The sequence below is a fragment of the Psammomys obesus genome, unplaced genomic scaffold (assembly GCF_907164565.1).
Source record: "Psammomys obesus unplaced genomic scaffold, mPsaObe1.curated_primary_1811, whole genome shotgun sequence".
Taxonomy (NCBI): Eukaryota; Metazoa; Chordata; class Mammalia; order Rodentia; family Muridae; genus Psammomys; species Psammomys obesus.
The window spans coordinates 8634685-8655125 of NW_026596166.1; the positions used below are offsets into that span (position 1 = coordinate 8634685).

The 20441-nt window shown below is 45.1% G+C and overlaps 1 protein-coding gene across 1 annotated transcript in view; it reads right to left on the minus strand.

The window, feature by feature from the left end:
* Window positions 1–2914: 2914 nt before the first annotated feature.
* Window positions 2915–20441, minus strand: part of Daam1 (dishevelled associated activator of morphogenesis 1) — a 160597-nt gene continuing 143070 nt past the window's right edge. The window contains 8 exon segments of the mRNA XM_055595383.1: window positions 2915–5609; window positions 6254–6424; window positions 9642–9773; window positions 12557–12617; window positions 14272–14379; window positions 17606–17774; window positions 18562–18650; window positions 20124–20230. Of these exon segments, the coding sequence (XP_055451358.1) occupies window positions 5400–5609; window positions 6254–6424; window positions 9642–9773; window positions 12557–12617; window positions 14272–14379; window positions 17606–17774; window positions 18562–18650; window positions 20124–20230 (1047 nt within the window). The 3' untranslated portion in view covers window positions 2915–5399.

Below are 20441 nucleotides of genomic sequence, written 5' to 3' on the forward strand. Positions count from 1 at the left end.
TGAGGACACTAGAAATGTTCTCTGTCACAAGCAAGGGACAGGAGATTTCTTTGCCACAAAAAGGTTCAACATAGCCCCAATGGGAATGAACTAGGAAAGTAGCACTGAAAATAAGTGTTATTAACCCACTTCCCTTCTTTCTCCTAGAGAAAGAAACCACAGCAGGGAGATAGAGAGAACTAATTAACAGAAGTATTGACTCAGACCGTCCTTTGAGCTAAGCAGCCACCATCTTGGAGAGTTCACCTGAGCTCAGTTGCAAAAGAACCACTGGAGCTGGGCTTGATGACTGTTAGTGATCCTCAACTTGTGGGTCACAGCAGGGGGTTGCAAATCAGACATTTACATTATAATTCATAACCGTAGCAAAATTGCAGTTATGAAGCAGCAACAAAATAATTTTGTGGTTGGGGGTCACCACAGCATTGGGGAGGTTGAGAACCACACTGGCTTATACCCTCATGAAGGGGTCACACTCTCACCTGGGTGAAAGTGTGCTCCTTACCACCTGTTGTATACAACTCTGCCTTAACTGCATGTGGCAGGCTTGGTGGGAGCACTAGAGTGTATTGGTTGGAGGAGGAGGGGAGGGGTTTCATCAGTGTGAACCGGGGGTGGGGGAGAGCTCTCATTCCTGCTGGGTAAAGGATTTCCAGGAACAGCCTTTTTTGGGGGGAGGATTGTCCCTCTGTAAGCAACTGCTCACCTATGCTTTGTAAGTGAGCCCTATAAACTCAATGATTCTCCGGAGTGAACTTGGTCAGAACGGAGCCTCAGTTTACCCTTTGGAACTTAGGGGTGGTATATGTTGGTGATGGCTCTCCCAAGAATGAGAAGGGATAGATGTTGCAAGGGCTTGCCCCTGAAAATGAGTTTTAACACCACCAAGTAATTTGAACAAAACCCACATCTTCTTAGGGATTGTTATTTTCTTGGAAAACCCCAAACCTATCAAAGTTTGATAAAAATGCAGATCTCATATGCTCAGAAGGTTGGACAGGATGACTAGGACAACTAAATCTGAGGCCAGCCTGGGCATCAAAGAGAAAAAAAAAAAAAAAAGCAACCTTTGTTTGCCAATTCTTTGCTCACATTGTTTGTTTGCTACCATGGAAACACAGTGGTTAAAAAAAAAAGGGGTAAAACCACACCAGGGAAGAGATCAAAGGGCAAGTCGGGCAGTTACTGTCAAAACATTTGTTTTAGGTATATGAGTATTTTGCCTGCAAATCCCTGCCTGCATATCCCATGTGTGCATGAAGCCTCAAGAGGCCAGGTGTTGGAGCCTCTGGAACTGGAGTTACAGATGGTTGTGAGCTACCATGAAGGTGCTGGGAATTGAACCCGGATTCTCTACAAGAGCAAAAAGTGTTCTCAACCACTGAGCCATCCTCAAGCTCCAATATGCACATTTATTCGTGTTTCTTTTTTTGTGCATGCGTGCTTTTTTTTTTTTCTAGTTTACAGACACAGAGATACAACTACTGGTTCCCCTGCAGTAAGTGCTCTTATCCACTGCGCCATTCATCCAGTCCCCTTAACAAATTTTTAATCTTAAGTGAAGTTTGTGTTTTTGGGGGCAGGGGGGAGTATACAGATCTGGAGATCTAACAGTAAGTGCCAGAGGTGATGAGTGGAACTCGGTAGTGAGAGCCTGTAAAATAATGACCCTGAGGCAGGAAGTCCTGGGTCCCTTACCCCACATGCCCCAAAGCTTGTGCTCACTCAACTTATCAAGGAGCAGCCCAGCTTTCCGGGGTCTCCCATGTTTTCCTGATGGGAACACCTCCGTTTTCCCTTCCGGAGTCTGGCTTTTGGAATGATTTTGACCAAACCAGTGGCCTGGGGGAAATGGCATCTCCTTCAAAAGTACAGAGACTGTAGTTAAAATCACCAGAACCCAGGGAAAAGCAGGGCAGGTGTTGCAGTAGCCTGTGACCCCAGCACTCAGGGCGTAGACATAAGGGATTCCCTGGAACTAGCAAGTCAGGCTAGCCAGAATCAGGCAGCTGGAACTGGGGAGCTCTGGGTTCACTGACAGCCTCCATAAAGTAGAACTTGTTTAATAAACCCATGCCAACTTTAGGACTCCACATACATGCCCATATTAGTGCAAACAAACCTGGTCACACAACATGTGAATACAACACATATACACACACACACACACTCATACTCTGTCCAGTTTAATATATATATAAACCCACATCAGGTTGCAGAAAGGGAGCAAAGTTCTAGAGGACCACACAGTGTGACTGCTAGAGGTGACACCTTCCCAGCTACTGCCACAGTTGGCTAAGTGAAGACTACACTGAGTACAACAATCTGAGCCTTGCCATGCTCCTATCTATACATTCAGGGCAAGCAGGGCTCAATATGGTTCCACATGTAGCTGCACACCCACATGACAGGAGGCATCGTGTGCTTTGCAGGACGGGGGCATGCAGATGTCTCTCCTGTCTGAACGCCAGCTGCGGAGAACGGTTTTGGATATTATGCAGTTATCCTGTAAGTTAATGGCAAATGGAACTGGTGGTGGTTATCAGATCGCCGGGTCCATTCCGAAGATCAGAAAGGTCAGTGTATGGAGAGCTTGACGGTGTTTCTCATTCCGATGCCCATCAGGGATGCTTCACTACAGAAAGGAGCTGAGATTGGAGACACGGCCTCCATCACACCTAATGTGGAAGCATAGATGTGCCATAGAAACCAAGCACAGAAGAGGGAGCGATGTCACCTGGACATATGAAACGCTGCCACAACAGGAAACTACAGCCCTTTAGCTCCAGCGTGAGCACTGTTAGAAACTCACAATATAGTTCCGATTCGCTGATTTGATACAGTGAAATTCAGCGGTGGAATGCACTAAGAAGCTTAACAATGGTATTTTAATAATTCATAGAAAGCACATATGTACACCCAATGAAGTCACCTTTATTGCATATTGCTATTTAAAAAATGTACAGTCTCATAACACACATGACATCCTTCTTCTTGGTTCTGTAACAACAGTCTTGCACTATAGACTACGTGGTTCCAACTACTAAGCTAAGACACGAGACATTTAATTAAGTTTAAAAATTATAACGCTTTTTCTTTTTGGCATTATTTAAAAAAAAATCTTTAAAATACATACTCAAGAGAGAAAAGTGGCTACTTACACCAGCACCAGTCTATAAAGTAGATTTTGTTTGTTTGTTTGTAACAATGGCACATGGAATTACCTGCACACAGTTTTTACGAAAATAAACAAAAAACTGGGAATGGCAAAGGAGGCCTACCGGATGGCTCCATCAAAGTGAGGATGAGTCTACAAAGGGCAAGGGGATGCTACGTAAACTTGCTCTGTGTTGTGAATCTCTTTCCACAGTTCCAAAACTGAGCCGGACTACACTTTTCCTGCTATAAATAGAAAAGAATATACATAGAGGCACTTTAGATCAGGAACAGCGAAAGCCATCATTCCATCCCCCTTCTCCTCCCTCCAAGCTCGCCCGAGCCAGGTCTCCATCAGCAAGCCATGATGCTTGCAGAGGGTGGTGACGCTCAGGGCTGGGAGAGCCAGCTCTGCTTTGTACCTGCGACTGCTGTACTGAAGAGCCACTTGCTTCCGTATATTGGGTAGAAAGTTGCTAAGTTTGCAATGAAGAAAACAAAAGGTAAAAAAATCACAGCTCTTGACAATTCTTAGAGCACAGTTTCACAGCTTTTACACAGCACAGATCCCTTGCCGTCTGCACTAAGCATCATAGTTCATATGGATTATTTTTTAAATAATGTGTATATTATGCACATTGGTATTCTATCATCCCTGGAAACCCCATTAGAATGTGAACTCCTTGGCGGGCAAGGACTCTGTCTTGCTTACCACTACAGCTCTACTATGCCTGGTGGTACATAGTAAGTAGTTAATAAATATTTGATACTTGACTGAAAAACTCAATTTAGTGAGTAAATAATATTCTAGTGCAATAGGAAAAACTACTCTCTCCACAGGAAACCCAACCACAAAAGGATAGATGGAAAAAACAGAGAAAATGCTAGTCCCTCTCCACACCCTAGTACAAATAAATAAAGCAAAAGAAAACAATAGTAACAGTCCTCTTCACATATCATATAATTTAAGGATACTAAGAGTTGGCAGATCAGTGGTAAGCGTCTATATTTTATTTTCTAATGCTCACTGTTTTCATCATTTCTCCCTGAGAGCTTTAATTTTTTTGGACTGAAATTATACAGGTAGTGTCACTGACACACGATTTAAAATGACAACATGTAACAGCAGTCACTGTGAATATTTTTTGAGATAAATAGATCTGAGAGTTCCTGAAGATACTGTTGACATTTTGTGAGTGTCCTTTATCCTAGGACATGGAGTACGGCCTACATAGAAAACAGGAGACACCCCCAAAAGCACCCCACAGGCCTTTTAACAAAGAATCTTCAGGGACTTCTTCTTCTAAGTCTTGAGTGGGAAATTTCATTTTCCAGGTTCACATATCTGTATTGTTAGGTCAATGAGAAGGTTCTGGCAATTCTGGCCTTTATCCAGAATGCAGGTGGCATTATTTAGAAAGCATATTTTCAAAAAAATAATAAAAAATAAAAAGAAAGAAAGAAAGAAAGAAAAAGAAAGAAAGAAAATTAAGCAAATCATCAAGAGCAGTTGGCAGAAAAATTTGATGAAATTAGGGGAAAAAAACTGGTGTTCAAGTTTTAAATATCTAAAAGAATTATGATTGACATTCTACATGATATGAATGTGTGCAAGATGTTCTCAATAGGCGTCCGTAGACTACTCCACAGCAGCGTTGGGACCTCGAAGCTGTTCTTCCGAGATGGTCACTGATGCAGGCAGCAGCATCGTGCCCACAACCGTGGAACTCCTCCAAATCTGTGTTTTCCAACTTCACTTCTACCAGTAAAAATTGTCTCACTACATCAACCCTGGGAACCATAAAATACTTCACAAGACAAGCCTTTTTATTTTTTTCACTTCCTCTTTTCTTCTTTTCTTCCTTTTTTTTTTTTTTTTTTTTTTAATGTTAAGGAATGTCTGTTATCCTTTTAGGAGAGACAGCGTTGTGCTTCTGAGCAGTCGTGGTGTTCAGGGAAAGGAAATGAGCCCCATTCAGTATGAATGCATACACAAAGAGTTTCTGAGCACGCACATTAACATAAACTTTTACAGCATACACATAGGTCCCCGGACAACACTTAGACTTCTATATACATTTTCACATATATACACATACATTGACACACACACATTCACACCTTCACTCCCAGATGAGAGAAGAAATTGCCATTGTTTGGATCGCAGGGCAGTGTGCTGAAAAGTTCTAGTCACTCCAAAGGGCTGCCTGCTACTGCGCTTTCTAGAAGAGGATGCAAGAAAATTAAAAATTCAGTTTTGTGATTGGCCGCTCCCGGCTGCTGTCTGTCACCTGGTTGGAAATACGTTTGCGGTTCCTTTTGAGCTTGGAAAGGTCCTTGTCGAACACCTCTCCCGAGCGCAGCGCGGAGACCAGGTCGTCAAACTCTCCGCTCTCCTCACTGTTCTCCTTGGCCTTTCTCATCTTGCGCTCCCTCTCCCGCTGCTCCTTGAGCTGTGCATCAGAGAGAAGCCTCTTAGGGTTAGAGCGCATTTTGTTTTCAGCAGGGAAGAATTCTGTGACACGGGAGGGGAGTGAGTCTCTAACAAGAGCCATGCTCAGCTGCAGCCGCTAACCTGCACGGGTAACATGAGGCTTCCATGCAAACGCAACGGACCGTGGAAGAAAAAACAAGCTTACCAACTTCTAAGAAATTTCATCGCATTTTAAAAAAAAAGCATTTGAGGCAGGAAATAGGTAATTAGGGCTAGACTAAAGGATGCTAAGGTCCTTTTTGTAAACTTAGGATCATTTCCTGAAGGTAATTTCCAAGGAGATCCACTTGCAGGCTGTGGACAGACTTTCTCAGTCTTTGGAGAGGAACTCCAAAGTTTGAATTGCTCAAGAGAAATGTGGTATTGACCTAAGATAGCTGAAGCACTCAAGAAAGCTCAGTTACTCCCTCCCGGGCAGTGCAGTGCTGCGGGTCTGGGTCACCGCTGTGTGCCTGAGCACCTCTCTGTCACGTGGCCCTGGCTTTGGTCCTCGAACCACAAAAGGGAGAAAACCCAAGCCCCCCGGAAACCAAGAGCCACCGGAAACCAAGGGCTGTGGTCAGAGGCCTTCCGGCAGGACCTGCTGACTGAGCCTCCTCTCACCTGAGCCTCCATCCTGGCTCGCCGCTCTTCCTCCTCCTTCCTTTTCCTCATGTTTTCATTTTCCTGTTTTGCTTCTGCCACGGCCTGAAGAAACTGATCAAAAATCCCAAAGAACTCGTCTGGCTGGATTTTGCCAGCCTCTTCCCCAAAGTGCTTCACTGCTTTAGTGAACTGCAGAAAAAGATGATAAACAAACAAACAAACAAACAAATAAATAAACAAATCAGTGTTTCAAGAGAGTCCACGGTCTGAATTCTCCCGAGAAGGCTGGGCACTCAGGTATGACAGATGGATTTCAGCCAGTCTATCTTCAGCTGCTGAACACCTACTCTTCCTTTCCAAAGCAAGAAACTGACTCCTGGCTTCTGAAGCCATGTACTCTGACCATTTCAGCTTACCCTCTATGATTTTCTCATTTGGCGGTGGATTAACTAAACAATGGTAAATACGAGATGGCAAAGACTAACAGCAGGAACAGCGGGGGTCAGAAACTGTGGACACTGAGCTTTCCTCTGAGGTAGTTCAATACCACTTATCGGGGCCATATGGGAAATATGAAAAACAAATGGGACCCGAGACTTCTCAGCTGCTTTCTCCTTCCCATAGAGAATGCTAATATTGTCTTTAGACTCCCCCAGCTCCAATTAGGAAACAGTAATTGACTGTGGACTCATGAATACCACCCGAGGTTTGTGCTGAGATTACTTTAGGCCAATCCTACAATGTCTCAGAAATCCTTTTAATGTCTCTCTTTCTGAAGCTGACAAATACAAATCTAGGGATAATTTAAAAATTTTTATCAAATATACAGTAACAAAACAGGATATGCAGTTTCTTTTTAAACCTCTTAACTGTTTGTAGCTCTCCGAGGCCTATCCTTTGTAACTTACAGTTTGCTTTCCTAAGGAGTTTCAGCACTACCTGGATTACCCAAGGGCAGTGCCATCACTGTCAGCCCCGTGATCCTGTGGTAAGGACGCCCTGCTGCTGGCCCTCCATGGCCCAGCTCAGAGACCAGGCTCAGAGTCAACAGAATGCTCTTTCCTGTGCTCGTCGACTACTTTCTGATCCAAGCTTTTATCTTCTTCCTATTCAGACCACAGCAAGTTTGTTTTATCTTCAAGTCCATGGTTTCTAATTAACTTGATTTTTCTTGCAGCACTTGCATTACCTATATTGTTAAAGCCACATTATTACAGTGATATCATGCATGCTAAAGAATGTTTACTGCATATATATATATATATATATATATATATATAAAAGTTTGACTAAGATATGTATACTTTACATATTTTATAATGACTTTATGCTTTAAGCTTTAGTTATTGTGTGTGCATGCATGTAAGTGTGCAGGTTCATGCCTGCCATGGTGCCCATGTGGAGGTCAAAGGACAACTTTTAGAGTCCCCTCTCTCCTCCAGGTGGGTACTAGGCCAAACAAAATCCAGGTCATCAGGTTTGCATGGAAAGTGGTTTTACCCACTGAGACATCTCACTGGCCCTCATATTTTAAGATATATTTTTGACTATTTTCTCTTAGTGTAGTGCTGTCCTCAATGTTTTACTTATTTGGAAATAGTCTATTACAAAAAAAAAAAAAAAAAAAAAAAAAAAACCACAACCAGAACTCTTTAGGGAAAAACATAACATTCTTCACACACCACATTAGAGTAATCTAGCTTGATTCATGGTTTTAAAGCTGATTTCTAAAAGTTCTGGTATGAACAAAACAGCAATAAACAGTCTACAGCTGAGCTTCTAAAATATTCAAGTTCATGCACTTTAAACCATCATGGATGATCTTTTTATCTAGGAATTCTAGTGACGATGAAGTCATGTATATTTTAGTCTTAGAAATCCAAGGGAACCTCAAGCCAGATTAATGTTCCCACACACAAAAACACGGGTTTTCTGTATATTTGTTTCAAACAAAACAAAACAAAAAACAACAACAAAAAAACCGACCCATTGATTCTGTGTTTTAGCTCCTTGATGAGGTAGGGTATGTTAAGGCTCCAAAGAAGGAGTCTCTTCTTTTACAAACACAAGAATGTGTTAGGGTGGCAGTTTGCACCCTACTCATGGATAACATTTGTCCAGTTCCCACTGTGGTGTATCAGAGTTGGATCCCTAATGCCAGCCATGCGGCACATACTGTCTCCATATCTATCTGGTAAGGCTGAAAGGCAGTACTGAAATCAGCTGCTATTTGTGAACACAACCTCAGAACTTGAGATCAGTCACCCACACCAGATAACTCAACCTAAGCACTGGAAAAGGATGCCGCCTACCCAAGTTGGACAGAGATACTTAAGTAAAAGCAGCATGGTGGCAGCAGAAAGAAACTGTGCTGGTCAGTTTTTGTCAACTTGATAGAAAGCTGGAGGTATCTGGGAAGAGGGGAATCTCAACTGAGGAACTGCCCATAATAGACAGGCCTGTGGGCGAGTCTGTGGGTCATTTTCTTGATTACTGACTGATGGGGGAGGATTCAGCCCACCGTGGGCGGTGTCACCCTGGGGCAGGTGGTCCTGGGTGGAAAGAGGAAGGGACATGAGCAAGCTGTGGGGAGCAAGCCAGTGAGCAGCATTCCTCCATGGCTTTTGCTTGAGTTCCTGACGTGAGCTCCTACCCTGACTTCCCTTCTTGAGGGACATGGTTGGAACAGGTAAGCCAAATAAACCTTTTCCTCCCAAAATTACTTTTAGTCATTTTAGCACAGCAGCAAATAGCCAACTTAGAGCTGGGCTATGCAGAACTCTGTGGTGGAAAACAGACCTACTGTCATCTGTAATAGTCAGAGGGTACTCAAGGGAAGATAGACCAAGGGAGCATGTGTGGAGGGGCTGGTTACTAGCCTCCCTCCTACAAGAAAACAAATCTTAAATAGAAAGGATGACAAAGATGTCTTACTCAAATAATGTTCCTTTGTAATGATGCTGTGAAGTAGAACACATCTCTGTTGACATGCTCTGCATCTTTACAGAAACGGCATCCTGTCCCCTTGTGGCTCTGTCTTAAAAAATACATCCTACACAGAGATATGTGGTCCTGGTCATACCTGCTCCTGGCCCTCACCACTTACTCTGCTTCCAGAGATGAGCCTATCAGGGCAGTGGCAACCAGGGCAAAGGTGCCCCCACTCCAAACCTTCAAGGTCTTGCTAACCAATAGGCCAGTTAGATATTAATGGCTACCTTGAAGATAAAAATACAACTGTTGTAGGAAGCAGCGGGTTCTAGAAAACAATTACCTGCGGTTGCATTTCCTTTCCGTGATGCTCAAACATTCTGCCTGTTTCTTCCCAAACTGGCTGGTATCTTTAAGCACCACAAGAAAGCTCAGGCCAGGAGAACTGCACAAGTGCATGCACAGGGAAACTTACCAGCTCCTTAGCTTCTGCTAGCAGGTCTTCAACATCCGAGAAGCTGAAGCTAGCCACAGTGATGAACTGGCTGACCACAGACACGAACTTGTCTCCAGGCTGTGGGGGCTGAGACTTCTGATACTCCAGCTCCTGAAACGCAGGAAGCGGATGCTGATGGCGTAGGTTTCACATGTGCACACCTTGTCTCTTACTCCACGGGACTCAAGTTGAATAACTTAAGACAACAAATGCCATCTGAGAGATTTCACGCTACTCCACTTCCCCACCCTTCCTCTCTCCACACCAAGGCCACGCCCATGTGTGCAGACATATCTGAAGACAGCTGAATATTTTCTGAATATTTTACCAGGGTGACACTTCTCACTCTGGGTTTGGAAAAAAGTTAATCCTTGGTTAGAACCGGTAGGACCCAAACAAGCCGAAGGAGCACAAGGGATTCAAAACATTCATGAGGGACAGGCTCAACCTGCTGCTTGATGTTCTGGTGCAGAATTTCCGAGTCTTGATTTTTCTTCCCCCCCCCCCCCAGCAATTTTATTTGCTCCCTAAACCATGGTATCTAGGTCAGTAGAACTGCAGTCGCAGCACGTGGCACCAAAGCCACACCCCTCCTTTCTTCCTGTCCACACCAATAGATTGTGGTGAATAGGTAGGTAGTGAATCTTTGGTTAATTTTCCATTTTCTCCACTGTCGTGGGGAGGGCCGCACAGATGACTGAAGTTAACTTCAGTAATGAAGTCCCCATGTTGAAGCACACGTTCTTAACAGTGACAGTTCCCCAAATCATTATCGCCACTGCAGAGACTCATAGAGCTTAGAGGAATTTAGTTTTCACCCAAAGTCAAGGAGTTGATCAATGACAGGGGAAGAACTTGAGCTCAGTCTGCCTGCCCCAGGCTGGGCAATAACTATGCCAAGCACCACCTGACCAACTGAGGGCCACAGGCTTTCCCTGTGCCTGCTTTGGCAGTGACTCTTCAGCAGCAGTACAGTACTCAAGGGCCAATGGCAGACAGCTCTGAACATGACAAAAGCCAAACCTCACATGATGGAGCCAGCTCTGACTGGATCGCCACGGTTTTGGTATCTTGGTCTAGCAGAAGTGTGAGTTTAAAAGTGTATATGTGCATGCATGTGTGTGCTAGTGTAGGGATGAGAATCGTCTTAAAGGGTCATTATCCAATCTCTATATCAGATTTATTTCTGATACTTCACATAGCATCACTGACTTAGACAAAGCGCCAAGGACACATGAATATTTGGGTGAATCAAGCCCTGTTGCTCCCAATATGTCCAGTTATAGCTTGATAGTTCAGTTACCAGGGGCAGAGAAAGGCTTCTTTTCTAGCTGGTATTTTTGTTAACTGGCTATGAGCTAGGGTCATTTGGGAAGAGAGAATCACAATTGAGAAAATGCCCCCACTAGATTGGCCTGTAGACACGTCTTTAGGGTATTTTTTTGACTAATGATTGATATGAGAGGGCACAGTTCTTTCTGGGGCTGTGTGACCCCTGGGCAGGTGGTTCTGACCAGTGTAAGCTGGTCCTACAGCCCCTTTCCTATTAAGAACACGATGCAGTAGAGTGGAGATGCAGTACAACTCTGCTGGAGCGAGCAAAGCCACAGCATGTCCCTGGAACACCACCTTGACCTGGTCTTGCTCTGTGCTCACTCAGACACAGGGCGAGCGTATCCACTACCTGGCTTAGGGATGGCACAGCTGCCACTTAAGTCTCAAAGTCTGCATGAGGAGGTAAAGGTAACCACTGAAGTTTATCAAGTAGTCCTGGCCTAAAAGGCCCTTGGCAGAATGGGCCTTCTTCTACAATCCATGGGGAAATGTCCAGGTTTTCATAATACAATTCTTTTATCTCCCTTTAGTCCCTAACCTCTCAAAAACATACTCCTAAATCTTAGTGGAAAAAAATTAAATTTTTATTAGTAATCTGTTTTAAATAAATTCATCAGTGTATAGGATATAGTTTTGTGATTAAAATAGGAGAAAGGAGGGAACTTGGCATTTACTGGCAGATGACCTGCAAGGTGTTTAGGGAAGGGGCAGACTTCAGACTGCCTCTGAATCAGTCGCCTCACCCAGTGCTGACACAGCCCGGTGGGCAGGGCTGCGAGTGGTGGCTCTCAGCCCTGGACTTGTTCCCTGTCCTATTCAAGTAGACACTCCTATGGGGGCATTAGGTGTTATGGTGTGCCACATTCTAAGGACTCTTCCCTATCTTCTGACACATTCCTATGGTTCCTTTCATCTTCTGTACCTGGGCAGCCTCCCTCCTGTGTACCTTTTCACACCACCCTGCTTCTAAGCCCTAACTGGAGTTCGTCTCCTCCAGTACCTGTCAGTCAATCGCACCCTGCCCTTTGATCACTCTGCTTATCTAGAACAGGGTCCTGCTGAGGGAACTGGCTGCTCTCATCATTGCAGCACTGGAATGCAGGGGCTCTGGGTCACCAGGACCTTGTGCCTCATGCCAAGTAAGCCTAAGTGAGTGTTTGGTAAAGAGTCCCCAAAAAGCCAGTGCACAAGTAGCGGAGAAGTTGCCCAAGCCTGTGGAAAGTCAGCATCAAACAGTAATAGAATGGGGAAATCGAGAGGGCAATGAAGACCGCCTCACCTGGCCCACCCATTCTAAGAAGGTCCACCTCCTGGGTGAACTGGTGGCCCTCCACGCCCACGTGCAGCTCCTGCTGCAGTGAGCCACTCAGGACATTTGGCTGCATGAAAATGAGTTGCCACCTGGGCACAGCTTGTGCCTGTTTCTTGGTGGTCATTCTTTCGTATGGAATCATGTTTATCTCGGGCAGAGCACATGCCCAGGGTACTCGTGTGCCTGAGGTCAGCACAGCAGCAAAATGTGAAGAGACTGGTAGTTACGGTGGGAAGGCAGCACTCACCGTCTCCACAGCTTTCAGGCCGCTTCTCAAGGTGCTCATCTCTTTGTCCAGCTCCGTCATACTGTTGGAGAGAGCAACACCTTAGCAGCCAGCATACAGCTTACAGCAGCAATGCACCACGGCTCGAGGCGGCTCATGCTTGGGGGCGGGCGCACGTCCACGGCCAGTGAGATGGCTCAGCGGGTAAATGTGCCCAGCCGCCAAGCCTGCCAACCCCAGTTTGCGCCTACGGACCCACGGTAGAAGGAGAAAACAGGCTCCACAGTTGTTAGGACTTCCAAAGGCTTGCCATGACACAAGCATGTGTACACACGCACATACACATGAAGTAAACGTGACAAGATGAAAAAAATTCCTCTTTCACTCTCAGATCTCACAGAAGGCTACAGCATTTAAAAACATGCAACTTATGTATAGAATTTTTCTGTACGTTTTTTCTCCCCTTAGCCAGGATATTTTATAGGTTAGAAATAGCAGAGGAAAAGTGTTTTCCCATGTGCACAAAAATATTTTATGTTTGAATCACAGAACACCTTAGCTTCAGCAAACTGCTGTATGTAGAGATGAGCGTGTGCCATACTGGGCTCTCTCGGTAGCTGGCTGACCCAGAATGCCACTCAGTCAGGGCCCTGCTCCTCGCCATGGCTGCAGCAGTGCCAACAGCATTGAGTCTCAATTGGCAGGCATTTTTCTGAGAGCTGGCCCGGTTACTTTTCATTTCATTGCCTTCTTTGAATCTTTCTTTGGAGAAAGATTCCCGGTTTCTCCTATGCTTTCTATTTCAAACATTAAAAATTAAAACTCAATTCTCACAGTTCCTGCATAGCAAAGAGCTCACCAATAGTTCATTTTCTCCAATAGCTTAATTTCTTGGTTACCTACTCTATTTCTTACACCAAGGTCTACAGCAGGAGACAACTGGCCTACTCATTCTAGGTTGAAAATTCACTGCAAGAGGCACAGCTTAAATACATGCTTATCAAGAAGAGGGAGCGGAAGGAGAAAGGAAGGAGCATGGAGAGCTGCCTGCTTCCATCCCTGAAATATAACACAAGACTTGTGGGGAAAGTTTGGCAACTTCCCATTTTATTTTTAGTTTCTTCATTTGCATAAAGACTGCTTCCCATTAAATGGTTGCTCAGTTCCAAGGAGTGTGTGTATCTGTGAAAATGACTCTCAGCTCCCTCACATGGAAGCCTTTTATTTGCTTCATTCACCACGTGTCCTCCTTTAACTGAGGGTTACCTGTGTTTAATAGAACTGCTGTTCAAAGGCATCAGTGAGACTGAAGCTGTGGTGTCACATGCAGGCAAGTGTCTACCGCTGGCAACACCCTCAGCCTTCACTTGACTGGCTGGGACAGTTCCATAGTGTCTAGCCTTGACCTCACTTTGTAGCGCACGCAGGCACTGATCTTACAGCCCTGCTGCCTCTGTTCTGTGAGTCAGAGAAGCTGGGGTTCCACGCCTGTGCCAACAGCCCTCACTGCTTATACAATGTTTTTATACAATGGGGTGGTGAACACTCCAAAGGACCTAGAACAAATATACATTCTTTAACACATTTGAATAGTTTGGATGTGATTCAAACTTTCGGTGTTCAGAGAAAAGGAAGGAGAGAGGCCACTTCACACATTTGTACTTCAATGCGGCTCCAGCGAAGTGTCCAAAGCTGCTGCAGCCAAGCTGGTAAAAGGTCGGCGTCATTGTACTTACTTGACTTTTGCTGCTTGAGGAATATCCCGCAATTCTTCACTTAAATTGAGGACCTTGGGGTACTTATTCTCCACAATAGTTATTAGATAATGCAAAAGGGTAATGTTCCTAAAATTAAAGAAAAGGAGGACACTCAACATGATTAATCTGCACACAATTTATGTACTCAAAGAACAGGAACCAATATACATTAGGAACTGGTGGAGTGGCATAAGAACAGTTGTTTAACCTGTTAAGGAAACCTAAAAGTCCTTTGCACATCTAGAACAACTCGCTGCTGTAGCTATTGGTGACGTTCCCCTAAGGTTTCATGCAAAGGGCGGCAGGACAGAAAGTCCCTGTTTCGGAGCTGATGCGGGAAGTGCACTGTGACTGTGGCACTATGCAGGATGTCCACGCAGCTGTGAAATCACTTCTAATTTTAGCAGTTCTTCGGCTCTGAACTGCATGCCCCTTAGCGTAACAGCTGTTGGTGCCATTTTCCTGACTGGTGATGACAGGGTTGAACCTTGCCTGACCTGGACTGGGAAGGGAGTGTCTGATAACGCTATCGGGAAAAGCTGTTTAAGTCTGGCCCTGCTGTCACCAGCTCTACTGTACATTAGAGTCACCTGGACCCCAGATGCCTGGGCCAACACCAGATATCTATTTAACTGGAATGAGGTGGGGCCAGGCGTGGTTATCTGTTAAAATTCCCTGATTCGTCTAGCTTAGATAAAGAACTTCTAATCTATTGAAGTTGTCATGGGAGTATATGAAAACACTTTCTAGTAACATTTCCATAATTTAGATAGTTTGCTAATTCACAAGGCTAAGCCATAGTCCCTCAGCCCACCTACACCAAAGGGAACCAGAGTTGCCTAACAACTTTTTCCCATAACAGTGTAAAGCATTTCCAGTACTCTGTGGCTTTACGCAGACAATACAACTCTATTCCCAAGTCAAGGGCTCAAACAGATCTGTTCCTGTCAGTAATTAGAAAATAAATAATTTCCACCAAAGCAAAACTGAGGCTGATCCTTGCAGCTGCTTAGGCTCCTGCGAACTCGCTAAGTTTTATTATTCAAGTGTTGCTGTTCACAGAAACTGCCTATCTGCCTGGCACCTCTCATCTGAGGGGCTGAGAGTGGGAACAGAATGCCAGCGACTATCACAAGAATGCTGTTTTCTTCATTATTTTAGAGAGATGCTTTTTTATCTAGAAAAATTCCCATTAACTTAATTGGACTGTATGTGTCTTTTATAAATTAAACCCAGGCCAGGCATTTATTTGCTAGCCAAATAACACCTCATTTGTCCCAAACAGCTTCTTGAAGAACGAACGGCTGAGCAGCCACACATCTGCTTAGTCCTCTCGTCCTGGTGGCTACTGAATTGCCCCTCTGTGCTGAGCGCACTGTCGCTTACACAGCCTGACTGCACTCAGCTGTCCAGTCTGAGTCGAGTGAGTGAGTCACTGCTCATTGGCCAAACGCCCCACCAAGCACCAGGGCGCTATACATGCTGGTGCTACATTTGGAGACCACCTTCAGAAGCAGATGGAGGAGGAAAGGGACCGGAAATAGCTTTTATTCTTTGGAGAGAGCTTGCACATACAGATTCTGTGGTCACTTTAGTAAGTGGACAGCAAGTAAGCACCAAGATATCAGAAGGTGTGGGGAGGGGTAGGTATCGGTCTGACGTGTTTGTGCGCGCGCACACGTGGGCGTGAAAAGCTGAAGAGATAGGGTCCTTTCAAAGATGGCTGCTCTCTACATGCAAGTAAGGGCCTGCAACTTGCAAATAAGACCCACCTGTATGCGAAGAGCCGCACTGTGGCCTGACCTGCAGATCAGGGGTTAAACCCTCTCCTAGTCTGGGGGTGGTGCAGCACAGTGAGCTACTTGGCATTGCACTGGTTGTCTTATCTGACAACATGGTATGTAACTGGGCCTGGGTACTGCCAAGCTATTGTGATAACTGAAACTGCTCCGAGAAACATGGGGGCTCCCACTAAAGGAAGGACGGCGGGGTTTTCTATAACACAACAGCACTCTGTCACTCTGGCTCCCTGATGCAAAAACAACTGCTTAACACATGGCTTCTTTCTTTTATCACAGACTGAGGGCTGCTGTACGCTATGCTTCACTAACCCTATAGAAAACATAGGGTAAGAAGTCTCATTAGTGGGGAGTAATTGGGGCGAACAGTCCATCATGCTAAAAGGATTTGGTTCTGAGAAGCTCTACCTTAGGAAGGATTGGGAGAGTTCCTTTGAAGCCAGTGAGAACCTCAGAGAGACAAAGCTCTCGGGAAGACTGGAGTTAATGTGTGTGGTGACCCTAACTGCTCAGGACCCGGGAGCTGGCATCTTAGTCTTCTAACCAGACTCCGCTCGCCTCAGCGATAGCGCAATGCACTTCCTAGTGGACACTTTAGTGAGCCTTGGGGTGTGCAGTGAGGAGTAGCAGGGAGGTGCATTCATAAGGCCCGAGCGCCAGCCTGGGGCTAAGAGACACATTCCTAGCCCAGCTGTCCGTTTTCTCCTTTCTCTGGAACACAGTTCTCCGTGGAGGGGTAGAGGCTGGAGAGGTCATGAGACATCCAGAGCTGGGAGGGCTGTGTCTTGGTTTTCGTTATATAGAGGTACATCAACCTCTTTGCTTATCATCAGTGACTTCTCTTTAGTATGTTACAGTACACTTAAAAGTCTAGAATTTTTACATTTATTTATTTACTTATTTTCCTGTGTATGTGTGTGCATGCATGTGAAATGGATGTCTGTTGTGGTCAGAGAATGACTCGTGGGGGTCAATTTTCTCTTTCTACTATGTGGATTCCAGGGATTAAACTCAGGTCCTCAGTCTTGAGGCAAGTACTCTTACCCACTGAGGCATCACACCAGCCCCAAGCTACCTATCTATCTATCTATCTATCTATCTATCTATCTATCTATCTATCTATCTATCTATTTTAAAGGCAGTAACAAAAACCCTCGGAATGGATCAATGTTCTCAACCTGTGGGTCAAAACCCTTTGGGGGTTGCATAAACAGTATTTACCTTATGATTCATAACAGTAGCAAAATTACGGTTACGAAGTAGCAACAAAATAATTTTATGGTTGGGGTCACCACAACAAGGAAAACTGTATTAAGGGGTCATAGCATTAGGAAGCTTGAGAACCACTGGAATAGACAGTGTCCCTTTGAACTGAAAATGGATGGAGGGAACTTGAGGGTTTGCCTCTCTTTGTGAGGAGAATGGGATTACACAGAAAGCCCAAGACTGCAGTGTCCAGGTGGGCAATTCACATTCTACGAAAGCTCCCAGATGCTGAAGGGTCCCACACTTACTTGTCAATACTGGATTTTGTGTCAGCGATCTTGTTGAGGCTGGAGATCTTGAATCCGTATGCGTTGCCTCTTTGCCCTTTATTCATATAATTTCCAAAAGCCAGAACCACCTCCAGGAGCTGCTTCAGGGCACTGCTCCTGAACACCTCCTCTGAGCCAGAACGAATCGCTTCAAAGCAGAACACAGAACACAATGGTTATGGCCAAGGCTTTCCATTTTGCTTCTCCTCAATTCACATAGCCCAACAGACACTAAAGATGTAAGAATGGGTCACTAGACTACCCCTGAGCGCTTTTGAAACACGCAAACTAGAAGCACCGTTGACAGCTAACCTGGTGAGAGATTCCACAGAGGGTGGCAAAGCTCCTCTCCTTTTCTTAGCCCTTCTCAGGACTGACTCACCACCCTTAAGCACTGGGGAGCAGTATACACAGCACAGCAAGCCCGTTTCCAGCATTCCTTTGGAAACCTCCATTGTCTCACGTGAATCAGTTCTGCTAACAGAGAACTGGTCATCTGTTGTGTATGGCTGGCAGGTATTATATCAGGGACTGGAGCCCAGACTCTGATTCTGTTGTACATTTCGTAACTGTGCTCTTTAGTATCATTGGCCGCTCAAACGTGTCAACATAACAGGCTAAATAAAAGTAAGCCATGGCTATGAGAACACTAATTATAAGTTCAATGCTACAAATGGCAGATTCATTCCTTAGCCACATTCATGTGGTCAAAACCCCATTCCCTCGGAGAATCTCAGGACGTATGCAGGGGCTCCAGGGCCCAGGCCAGGCCAGGGTGCGCAAGACACAGACCTTTTCCGACCACCCACTGGAATTTCAAAAGATTCCCAGCTAAACATCACCAAAGCAATTCTGTTTACTCTGTGCAGTTGGCTCAAAGATATCCCCAGGAACTTGAGACAAATATTACTTCCTGCGATGTAGCTTGGCTTTACCTTCCACTTTGGGCTTCACTTCTGCCACACGCTCTGCAAACTTCTTTTTGAAGTACAGTGATTGTAGTCTTTGCTGGTAATGATTAATTCTGTAAGAGCAAGGTGGCTGGATTAGCATTCAATGAGAGCCCACTTCTCTAGAGTCTGCAGGGGGTATTTGGGCCATTGCCTGGGGCCTTCACTTCAAACTCCCCTCTCAGTGCCCATTGGTCTTGTGAAAACACAAGAGATGAAAGGAATAAATGTAGACTCTCCACTTTCCTGTACTTCTCTCAAGTCTCTTAACTTTTCACAAAGTTGGGCCTTTGTCAACTTTGGCAAACACTCCTCATACCCATTCCCAAACCTTCTTTTTACTTTGCAATCAGCTCACTAAGCTCGTCTCCTGAAGGCAAGCTAGCTTAGCCTTCCAGATAACACCTAGAGGGAGCAGGGAACCCGCTGGCCTCTGATCTGCACCTAAGCTACGGGCTTCTCGTTGCTGGTTGTGGGTCACAGTGTCTCTTCTCATAAAGCTTCTGAAGCACATGTTTAACCTGCTCATCATAGAAGGTTCAGTATATAAAATTCAGAGATCAGCCCCTTCTCTAAAAACCATCCTGTAATCCCAAACAGAACTAGGTGTGCAGCCTAGCACGTGTCTTATTAGGTGACCTTGGGGAAGAGCCATTTGAGTCTCCTTCTCCCTGCAGTAGATGAAGAGCAAACCTCTCTTCAGGATATCCCTATGGGCTGGGCTGTTAAGAGGGTTACATGAGAAAACACTTGTAAAGATCTGGACATGCTTGAGAAGGGACAGCTACTTCTGGCGGTAAATAGCTTTTTTACACTGACGGCTACCTGGCATAGCTTTGAAATCCCAAAGCTTTCCTTTGCTCGACAGTAGTCTCCAAAATGGCTAGCTGTGAGGGAATAACAGAGAAGTAAATCTGGCCACAGCAGGAACAAGAAACAGACTGCCCATGGCAGTATCTGCAGGCTACTGGCAGTGAGGGAAAGGGCTGTACCCTAGGGGCTACTGGTTCTTCCTTCTCTAGCATGGAATCAGTTCACTAGACCTGGAATAGCAGAGACTAAGCTCACATGCCAAACCCAATTACAGAGCAGTGGCTGCCCCAGGGGGTTTCTGAAAAAGGGTTCAGAAAGCTTGCCAAGGCGCCACAGGAAGAGTGTCATAACTGACTAGTGATGTTTGCCTGTGTCTTATTTACTGTGGGGACTCAAGGTTGACATCACCCGTCAACTCCCTCTGTCTAATTTTACAACAAACCTGAGATGTCAAGGTATTGAGATACTGAGAGACTGTCCTAAGACATCAAAGTGTTGGCAAGAATGACTTTGGCTGGATCCAGGGGACATTATAGCACAATAAGGCCAGAGTGCAGAGGCCCATTGGCTCGCCGGAACAAGAACTCCCCCACAAGCAAAGAACACATTCCACACAGCCCCAATCTGAAAGACTCTAAACTAACAGGTGAGTGGCCCAGGCTCTTGGTCGGAGGTTTAGAAATTCCTTTACTAAGACAAAGGGCATCTTTCATTTCCAGCGTCTTCCAACTTACCTGCTCATCTCAAACAGGAAGCGGTCAGCCTTGGCCATCCGGTCCAGCTCGTGTTTATGTTCCTCTAGCAGATCAATGTCACTTTTCTCAGGAACAAATTTCAAAAGCTGAAAAGTGCATGCATGGATTAAAGGGTCATATAAAATCTCTGTAGTGGATTTTTTTTATCCTTTCAGCTAATTTGTTACAAGATGAGATATTAGCATTTTCTTAAGTTCTAAGCTCTGCTAACTGGTGATCAAGGCATAAGACATGGAGATATGTATGTATGTATGCCTTGATCACATTGGCCTGAGAATCACTTTCTTTCTTTGCACC